The sequence below is a fragment of the Vitis vinifera genome, chromosome 13 (genome assembly GCF_030704535.1).
Source record: "Vitis vinifera cultivar Pinot Noir 40024 chromosome 13, ASM3070453v1".
NCBI lineage: Eukaryota > Viridiplantae > Streptophyta > Magnoliopsida > Vitales > Vitaceae > Vitis > Vitis vinifera.
In genome coordinates, this window is record NC_081817.1 from 25,809,029 (window position 1) to 25,820,098 (window position 11,070).

An 11,070-nucleotide genomic window follows, 5' to 3' on the forward strand; every position below is an offset into this window, starting at 1 on the left:
ATGGTGGTGATAAACAAAACAAATGCCCATAGATGAAAATCTATGATGGTGAATCTGAAATGCCCATAGATGTCTGATCTATGGTGGTGATAAACGAAACAAATGCTCATAGATGAAAATCTATGATGGTGGATCTGAAATGCCCATAGATAGCTAATCCATGGCGGTGAAATAACTGAAATGCCCATAGATGTCTGATCTATGGTGGTGATAAACGAAACAAATGCTCATAGATGAAAATCTATGATGGTGGATCTGAAATGCCCATAGATAGCTAATCCATGGTGGTGAAAAATCTTAAACAAAGGGGGATGCCCTAAACAGACTAAAAAAATAGGGGGATGCCCTAAACAAGATGACGGTAGGGGGATGCCCTGAACGAAATGACAGTGGGGGGATGCCCCAAACGAAAATGACAGTGGGGGGATGCCCCAAACGTAAATGACAGTGGGGGATGCCCCAAACGAAAATGACAGTGGAGGGATGCCCCAAACGAAAATGACAGTGGGGGATGCCCCAAACGTAATGACAGTGGGGGGATGCCCCAAACGTAAATGACAGTGGGGGGATGCCCCAAACGTAAATGACAGTGGGGGGATGCCCCAAACGAAAATGACAGTGGGGGGATGCCCCAAACGAAAAACGCTAAAGGGGGTATGCCCCAGTATGACGACTCGCAAAGATCAAGAAATGGACTGAGTAGTGAGAAAGATGTGCAAAACAGTCGATGTACTCAAAGATAGGGGTATACCCCAGTGTGGCATGCCACTGCAAATCTCAATCCGCTGGAAATGGCTGAAAGGGACTCTACGAGTCTCAAACGACGCTCCGCTAAGAGCTCAGGAATAATGGTCAGTGAGGCGAATACAATATATCTCGATCGAGTGATGGAAACTGTAACGGATATGTGAGAGAACGATCGCCTCCGGGGCTAAATGAAGGCAATATACCCCAGTATGACATCAGATGTACCCAATCTGTCCTGATGACCCGAGAATAACACCAATGGGACGCGTAACAGATCTGATATGTACCCCTCTGAAATGACGACGCGGGAAATCCAGGCACCAGAGACAACTCCATCCAGGAATCACGACTACATCAAAGGGTATGAATCTGGCTGAATGACTCAAGAGAGGCTCCTCGGAGTATTCGGACAAAATGAAATCAAACATCGACCTGGCGTGTATCTCATAACCGTGGATGATCATGTAAACCAGTGGGGATCTATAAATCTCGATCAAGATGGGGAATATGTCCCAATGTAATACGTCGAAAAATCAAATGAGCTCAGGTCATCCATGCCTAGCTAGATGGCTCTCGATAGGCTCCACTAAGGAATCATCGTGAGGATAGCGAATATATCATCATCTCTGCACACATCTCGCCAAATAAGGATAAACACGCGACCCCCTCATGATCTGTAAATCTCATCCGAACCGAAATATGCCCCTGTATGGTATCGAAATGTATGATAGGTCGGAGATCAGATAGCATGGAATCATCTATCCTCAAACATGTGACCTCTGCGAAGATCCATAAAGATCCTCCGAAACGAAATATGCTCCAGTATGGCATCAGGTGCGCAACAGGTCCGAATAACAAACGTCATGAAATCATCCATCATCGCACATGTGACCTCCATGAAAGTCCGTAAATCTCATCCGAAACGGAAAATATGCCCCAGTATGGGCATCGGATGCACGACAGGTCAGAAATCGAGCGACACGAAATCATCTGTCATCGAACATGTAACAATGGTCGTCTGAATCCATAACTGAATCATGCACACATATCCAAAATGTACCTCCTAGGTGGAGAGGCATGATGGAATCCAAGTGTCGAGAAGTGCGGACCCGGCTGGGTGGATCTCAGAGGCTCCGTAAGGTAACGATCATGTCCACGTCTCGATGAGCATCCAGTAAGTGATGATCGCGCAAGTCCGTGAGGATCCATGAACCTCTAAATGAAATGGGATATGCCGCAATGTGGCATCAAGAGGTACGATATGTCAAAAAAATCAGGTGACACCAAATCAATCATCATCAAACTCACGATCCTGGTAATCCGAACACAACTGAATCAGACCTAAACATCAAAGAGGCGACTCCCAAAAGAAGAAGCATGGCGATATCTAAACATCAACCAGATCTCAATCACTTGTCCAAGTAGAGGCTGCCGAAGACGACATCTGATCCCATGGCCTCAGGGTGGTCTTAAGACACGGGACGTAACGTAGGCCAAGGTGATAGGGTGATAGAAATGAAAGAAAACTAGGCTCAAATACCCAATGATCAAAACTCATGCCCTCATATATGAAATGCAACATGTATAGTGAACCTCATGAGCCATGGACCTGAGGATGCCTAATGTGAATATGATATCGATAAGGAGACAAATGAAGCAAAATGAACTGGTAGTGATATGTGTAATGATGATGCGAAGTATCGAACCCGAGATGGGTCACTGTAAGGGGAGAATAAGATGTGAAGGGAATGAGATGAATCACAAGCAACGATAAAAACGACAGCGAAACAATGGATATGTGAAGAAAGGTAGTGATCGACTCAGATCAAACATGAAGTGAAGTCACATCAATAATGAATGTAATGATGGGAAGGACAATGACTCGGAGTCCTTAGGAGAAGGTCACTCATCTCTCTCACAAATAGATATGACGAAGTAATACAAATAACATGGGATCTCAGAGAGCTCACATACGAACTCCCAATAACGAACATACTCGATAAAAATGACCCCCAGACATCAATATACATACCCAATGATCGAGAACACTATGCACATACACACATGTGCTAATAATAATAATAATGATTTTTTTTTTTTTTTTTTTTTTTTTTTTTTTTTTACATATATACAAATACGCGTACCCTGAACGTGAACAAATGAACCCCAAAGATGATATCGATAACAAATAAACACACCCCCAAGTGATAAGGCAACCCAAAACTCTCTCTAACGAGATGACCTTCTCAAACTAAGGATCTCTAAACCAATGTCCGTGAGATAGATGGTGGAAATGATGTGACTATCCTCCATGTGATGAACTGAGGAGGCTCACCACTCAGGGTGGAGAGAATATGAGACAAACAAATAGTAGATAGGATAAAGAAGAAGAGATGAATAACACAACCAATAAGATGAGATGAAAGTGCAGAGGTGCAGTGATAGGAAAAGATGATGAGAAAAACATGCCCCTAGGTCCAAGGCTCATGAAACTACCAAACAATGCATGCATACATTAAAGGGCCCTTATCCTGGTGTGAAAATGTGAGCAAGGCGATAAGAAAGAAAGGCTATAATGTGCATGCGAGGCTCAATGGGCTAGCAACGGACTATGTATCAAAAGGGAATAACAAGGTAATGGCTAACCGAAATGATGGCCACCCATCCTGCGACCATGGTCTCAAACATAGTACCTCTTTAGCTGATCCACATTGGTTGGCTCTGAGAATCGGTTTCCATCTAAATCCATCAACCATGCAGCGCCCTTTGGGGTCAACTCCCTGATGAAATAAGGTCCGCTCCAGTTGGGTCTGAACTTCCCTCTAGGATCCCTGATCAATCCCCTGATGACTTTCAGAACCAAGTCACCAATCTGTAATGGTCTGGGCCTGACCCGCTTTTTGAAAGCGCGGGCCATCTTCCTCTGATACGCACGAACATGGTCTGCTGCTCTCAATCTCCTCTCATCTAGGAGATTGAGCTGATCAAATCGAGCCTGAGCCCAATCTGCCTCGGGAATCTGCTGCTCTAATGCTACTTTCAACGAACCCATCTCAATCTCAACGGGTAGCATGGCCTCCATGCCATATACCAAGGAGTAGGGTGTGGCGCCTGTAGAGGTGTGAAAAGAAGTCCGATAAGCCCACAATGCAAATGGGAGCTTCTCTGACCAATCCCGAGAAGTCTCGACCATCCTCCGTAATATCCTCTTGATATTCTTATTCGCGGCCTCTACTGCCCCATTCGTCTGTGGCCTGTACGCAGACGATCTATGATGCCGGATGCTGTATCTCTGTACTAAGGTGTCAACTTCTGCTCTGAAATGTACCCCTCTATCCGAAATCAACTCATGGGGGACTCCATAGCGACAGATAATGTGTGATCTGATAAAACTAGCAACTCCAGCTGATGTCAATCTCGCATATGAGGCGGCCTCCACCCACTTGGTGAAGTAATCGATGGCGACCAGGATAAACTCATGACCACTGGAAGATTTCGGTGAAATCTTCCCAATGATATCAATACCCCAGACGGAAAATGGCCATGGTGAAGTCAGTGCATGCAGCTCGGAGGGCGGCACGTGAATGAGATCTCCGTGTATCTGACACTCGGGACACCTCTGAACAAACTGGCAGCAATCTGTCTCCATGTTCAACCAGAAGTATCCTGTCCTCATGATCTTACGAGCCAACATATGTCCTCCCATATGTGGTCCGCAGACTCCCGCATGAACCTCTCTCATCACCCGGTCGGTAGAGGCGCGGTCCAAACACAATAATAGCATCCCGTCAGGTGATCGCCTGTACAGTGTCTCGCCGCAAATCACGAATCGAGTGGCCAACTGTCTCAATGCTCTCTTATCCTTGGCCGTGGCGGCCTCAGGATATACGCCGAGTCTCAAAAAGTGATATATGTCGTGATACCATGGCAAACCATCATCTGGCTCTACATCATCGATCAGGCAACAGTAAGCAGGAGCAGATCTCGACTCGATCAACAGAGGTCGAACAGTGGCATCAACGGGAATATCGATCATGGAAGCTAGAGTAGCTAAAGCATCAGCAAACTGGTTCTGCGCTCTAGGCAGATGGGTATATCTCAAATCATCAAATCTCCCAACCAGTAGCTCCAAATATGCATGATAAGGCTTAAGCTTCACATCTCTAGTCTTCCACTCGCCCTAAATCTGTCTCAATACCAGATTGGAGTCACCAAACACCTCCATCTGTCTAATCCCGAGCTCGAGGGCCGTCTCTAATCCCAAGATACAAGCCTCATACTCAACAATGTTGTTCGTGGTAGGATGTCGATCCGAGAATGCCAAACGAACTGATCTGGGAATGTGATCACCGTGAGGGGATATCAACAAGACGCCTATCCCATATCCAGAATGGTTGGCCGCGCCATCAAAGTACATGTGCCAACCTGACAGACTAGTCACAGCAGCGACATCCTCGTCTGGAAAATCATCGTCAATAGCTCTGGCATCAGAAACTGGTAATGAGGCTAGATGATCTGCTACAATGCTCCCTCTGATGGACTTCTGAGTGACATAATGGATGTCAAACTCAATAAGAAGTACCAGCCATCTCATAAGGCGACCAACCAGAGCGGGTCTGTCAAACAAATATCTCAGAGGATCCAGGCGAGATATCAAATGCACAGAATACTCGGTCATGTAATGTCTCAATCGGCGAGTGACCCAAACCAATGCCAAGCAATAACGCTCAATCATGACATACCTCATCTCGTAGTCTAACATCCTCTTACTCAAATAGTAAATGGCTCGATCCTTGCCCGAATCATCGAGCTGAGCTAACATGCAACCCAAGGCCACGTCTGATACGGACAAGTATAAGAGTAGAGGACGACCTGGTGTAGGAGGCGCCAAAACAGGAGGTGACAACAAGTACTCCCTGATCCTCTCGAAGGCACGCTGGCACTGGTCATCCCAAACAGTAGGTTGACTCTTCCTCAAGAGTCGAAATATGGGCTCACAGATGTCTGTCAATCTGGCTAAGAATCTACTGATATACTGAAGTCTGCCCAGGAAGCCTCTGACCTCTCTCTCTGTCCTCGGCGCAGGCATGTCAAGAATGGCTCTAATCTTGTCCGGATCTACCTCTATGCCTCGCTCACTGACCATGTATCCCAAGAGTTTCCCAGAAATCACTCCGAAAGTGCACTTCTTGGGATTCAGTCTCAATCTGAACTGTCTGATCCTCTCAAAGAACCTCTCAAGAGCTGTCAAGTGATCTGATCTATCTCGGGATTTCACTATCATGTCGTCTACGTAAACCTCGACATCCCGATGCATCATGTCATGGAAAAGTGTGGTCGCTGCTCTCTGATATGTGGCTCCTGCGTTCTTCAATCCGAATGGCATGACTCTATAGCAATAAGTACCCCACTCGGTAATGAAGGACGTCTTCTCCATGTCCTCTGGAGCCATCAAGATCTGACTGTACCCGAAAAATCCGTCCATAAAGGACAACATCGAATGACCCGTCGTACTGTCAACTAACATGTCGATGTGTGGAAGAGGAAAATCATCCTTAGGACTAGCCTTGTTGAGATCTCGGAAATCAACACAGACTCTTACCTTGCCGTCCTTCTTGGGAATAGGGACGACATTGGCCAGCCACTCCGGGTACTCAACCACTGATAAGAATCCTACACTGAGCTACTTCTGGATCTCCTCTTTCACCTGCAAGCTCCAACGAGGGTGTAATCGTCTCAACTTCTGCTTAACCAGTCTGGCCTGGGGCAGAAGTGGCAAACGATGCTGGACGATAGATGGATCAAGGCCTGGCATGTCCTCATAGGACCATGCGAAAACGTCTAAGTAGGATCTGAGTAGCTAGATGAGGCTATCTCTCTCATCTGTAGACAAATCCGATCCGATCCTCAACTCCCTAGGCTGATCTGCCGTGCCAAAGTCAACAATCTCGCTGTCCCCTACAGCAGGTGAAACTCTCTGATCAACGGGGTCTGAATCGAAAGCAAAAGACGAGTCATCGTCTAAGTCGTGCTGCGCAACCTCATCATCAATGTCAAAAATCTATGATGTGGGTGAAGATGGTGCAGATAAATCAATAACATGAGAGACAGGCAAATACTCAAAGGTGCTCAAATCCATAGATGAAAAGTCAGAAACATAGTCATGACGGGAGACAAATCCCGATAAAACATCAAAGGGGAGAGGTGGGTCCACAAGGTCGGACGCTCCCTCAACTAGGCCAACAGGGCCATCAAACACATCAACAGCAACTATAACATCCTCGACGACCTCTGGAGTGGGGTCAACCTGGATCTCCTCGGCGATCTCGAGGACGGACACCCCAAAGAGATCAAATGGTGAAGCGAGCTCCGGCGGGGCTATCTCCTCAGTCTGGCCCAAGCTCATCGCGAGCATCTCATCAACGTACTCATCACGCGGCACGGCTCCATCCACTACGTCTCCAATCTATGCAAAAGTCCCGTGATCATCGATCTCATCCGGGAAGCAAAGCGTCATAAGGCTCGTGCGATCTGGGGAGGAAGGAGCAATCAACACAGAAGCCGAAGGGCTAGGGGCTCCGTCACTCAACTGTAACTGCTGGACGAGGCACTGAAGCTCGGCCTCCTGGGTGGTGCTGAGTCCTCCGATGATCCCATCAGATGGTGCATGTGACTCCGATGCCCTCACAAAGTAATCAAATAAGCTCCTGGCGTATGGGCGAAGAGGATAGTCGAAAGGCGTGTGGGTCAGCCGAGCCCTCACTCTCTCCCTACGCAAACGCGCCATGTATCGATAGTCAGCCTCGGTGGGGATGAACCCAAGCCCAAATGGTATGTCATGATCAGGAATGGTGATTAACTCGCTCGGTCCATGCTGACGTCAACCCAACCCCATGCCGGGTAGATAGGACATGCCTCTCATGATATCAAGCACCACTGTGCTCCCATGTTGGTCAAAGGACATAGCGATGAAGTCCAGGCAAAAGTCTCCCAGTCTGTACCTCATCAAAAGTGAACCCGGTCAGTAGTAAATCATCATCACTGTGGCTGATCTGGAGCACGGGCTCAGCGGAAATGAACATGTCCCCTGCCGACTGTACGACGACTACCTGGCCCTCATGGATGAACTTCACTTTCTGATGAAGTGAAAAAGGAATGGCTCCAGCTCGATGAATCCACGGTCGGCCCAAAAGCAGGTTAAAGGATGTAGGAATCCTCAAAACCTGAAACACGGCGACAAAAGTGGCTGGACCAATCAGCAACTCGATCTCCAATGTACCCATGACCTCCCTCCGAGTACTGTCATAAGCTCGGACGGTCTGAGTGGAGGGACTGAAATCAGAAGGAGCGTATCTAAGAGCGATGGCGGTGGCCAGAGGACATACGTTCAGGGCTGAGCCATTGTCCAGAAGGGCAGATGGAACTCGACGACCTGAAAAGCCAACAGATATATAGAGATGACGCGTGTGGTCTGAACCCTCTGGTGGCAAGTCATCATCGGAAAAGACGATGCAAGTGGCTCTGCCGGCCGTCATCATATGGATCAATCCCTCGGGGGAGGTGGTAGTCTCGACTCGGATCTGGCTCAAAGCCCGAATCAGAGCATCACGATGAATGCTCGAGGACGCCAACAGGCTCCAAATGGAAATACGAGCCTGAGTGCTCCGCAACTGTCTCAAGATCTCATCGTCCTCGGCTTTGACCTCCTCGGGAGCGGACGTACCCTCAATTGGCCTAGCTGCCGCGGGAGGTGGCTGTCGCATCACTCTGCCTCCTCGGAAAACATACTGAATGTCCAGAGTCTGAGAATCATCATTGTGTGGAGCCTGAAACTCCTCAACATCTGGGACTAAGACGAACGACGTCTGAATGCTATAGCGCGGCAAGATCAATGGCTCAACGGTGGCAGCCTGCACTGACGCCGCCTCGGGAACTAATCGGAATGAAGCAGGCGTCCGAGGGCCCAGAGTCACCCCACTCATCTCATAAATCACATCTGGCATGATGGGCTCCGGGTCTGGATCATCACCACTCAGCATGTGGATGTGGTCATCGATCTCATCAAACTCCAAGAAATGAATGCCATCAGCTGGTGGAGGGATTGCATGCGTGGTGTGAGCAGGCAACGGGTTTGTGGTCACACTCGGCTGACCCAAGTGCACCAAACCCTGGTCGATCAAATCCTGAACGGCATGCCTCAAAGCGGTGCATCGATCTGTCTCATGTCCAGGCCCCTGATGGTATGCACAATGTAGATCCATCCTGAACTGAGGTGGAATCGATTGAGGCGGCGGCCGAGGGGTGTGAGTAGTCAATAACCCAGCCTCTGTAAGCTTCCGAAGAGTCTGGCTCAACGGCATGCCTATATGTGAGAACTGCCTTTGCGTCCTCAAAGCAAAGGGAGCAGAAGTCTGCTGAGCTCTGGGTCGGGGATAAGGCGCTGCGGGTCTCGCAGTGAACTGAGCAGCGTAGCATGGCTGTCCTGTAGCCGTGTAGGAAACCGAGGGTCTCTCAATGCCCTGGGAGGCATAATAAGGCAAAGCCAAAGTCTGCGGAGTATATGTCTGATCATAAGCTGGACGAGGTGCCCGTGGCCTGTACTGATGAGATGCATAGGACGAATGAGGCTCGGGAAACTGTGGGATCGGCTGATGGCGCCTGAGAGGCCTCTGACTGGAAGAACTGATAACGCTCACATCTGTTGGCCTCGATCCTACGAAGGGCTTCTTCCCCTTAATATCACTAAGGGAAGAATCTGTCCATAATCCTCTCGAGATGCCGTCCTCGACATCGTACAGAGCCATAACCAGAGACCCAAAATCTGTGAACGGGGCCCCTACCACATGTCTGGCGATCCGTGGCTGCAGGCTCCTCAAAACCATCTGAATCTGGTCCCTCTCTGATGGTCTATCGATAATCTCAGCTATCTTCCCGCGCCAGCGGGAAATGAACGAAGAAACTGACTCGTCCGATCTCTGCCTAAGAGCCTCTAGCTCTCTCCTCGATACGTCTACGACAGTGTTAAACGAAAACTGTCGTAGGAACTCCTGGGCCAAGTCGTCCCATGTGCGGCGCCTCGAGGCCTCCAAAGATGCAAACCAACGCTGGGCCGCCCCACTCAAAGATAGTGGGAAAAGAGTAATCATCTGAGGCTCGTCCAGTCCATGAGCCCTCATCACGGTGCTGTATAATCGGAGATGGAGGCGTGGACAACCAATGCCAGTATACCTCTCAATGTCAGGCATCCTGAACTTAGCCGGCAAGCTAGCTACCGGCACTCCATCAAAACCCTCCCAAGTAGTGGCTCTGTCTGAAGCCCTCAATTGTCGCAAACCCTGCTCAAGTCTATCCATGCGAGCATGTGGGTCCTCTGAGGTCGGGGTGAGCGCGGTGATGGGAGGCAGGGCAACCCCGGTCTGACTATGCAGAGTGAACGGCATGGCCTGTGGCGCTGACTGACTGGGTGGAGGAGGTGGTGGCACTGTAGGGTCATACTGGGCACCAACCGGGGGCGGGACCTGCTGGGCCTACTGCCCATCTATCCTCCGGCCAAGGCTAGCTATAGCCTCCTGAATCGAAGCCATGGCCTCAGCGAACTGATGGACGGTAACTATCTGTGAATTCATATCCCTCTGATCTGATCTCTGGTCTAACCAGTCCGATACCCTGATCAATCTACCCCCAACTCTAATCCAAGAAGTCGATCCCAGACTGAACGTATCGGTACTCCTACAATAGTGAAAATACTAGATAAGGTGCGGGGTAAGGGAAACTTCACAAAGAATGTCTATCAAATGTGTCAAAAGGTAGCCTGGAAGCGAACAAACCGATATCCAACCCTGAGCAGGTATATAAGAGACTACTGCGAAGGTAACCAAACCTGTTACTACTGAAACGGCTCTGAAGGCCCACGGATGCACCCACGTGTAGGGAGGGAGTCCTAATTGAAGGATCTACGACTCAACCTACAAGGTGAAGGTGGCTCTAAATGGATACGGGTGGACTTTAAAAGATCCCTAGCAGAAGCGATCATACCCTCCAGCAGTACGCAACCCTCTACACGCCTCAAAGAGAGACGGGGTGCTTCCATGCAAGGTGGTCATCACCTCCACACATGCACTACCTCGACACCCCAGGGGGTTTCCTATGGTGAAATCTCTCAAACTCTCAACGCTCAATGGTCAACTAAAGTGCATAGTGAATGGTGTGGGTGCATCCGAAAACCCTAAGGATCTAGAGCAGAAGATGAAACACACTGGTCGCACGACTATCCATGAAACCTAGCTCGGGGCTATACAGGTCTTCAATGATCGGACTCCAATC

At 48.9% G+C, this 11,070-nt stretch overlaps 1 protein-coding gene across 1 annotated transcript; it reads right to left on the bottom strand.

The window, feature by feature from the left end:
- Positions 1 to 7,700: 7,700 nt before the first annotated feature.
- LOC104877919 (uncharacterized) lies at positions 7,701 to 10,187 on the bottom strand. Its single transcript, XM_010647425.1, has one exon. The coding sequence runs from the start codon at positions 10,185 to 10,187 to the stop codon at positions 7,701 to 7,703; it is 2,487 nt and encodes an 828-aa protein (XP_010645727.1).
- Between the last annotated feature and the right edge of the window lie 883 nt (positions 10,188 to 11,070).

Excerpts from the sequence above, each read along its gene's own strand:
- LOC104877919 (XM_010647425.1), bottom strand. The coding sequence starts at position 10,187 with ATGCCGTTCACTCTGCATAGTCAGACCGGGGTTGCCCTGCCTCCCATC.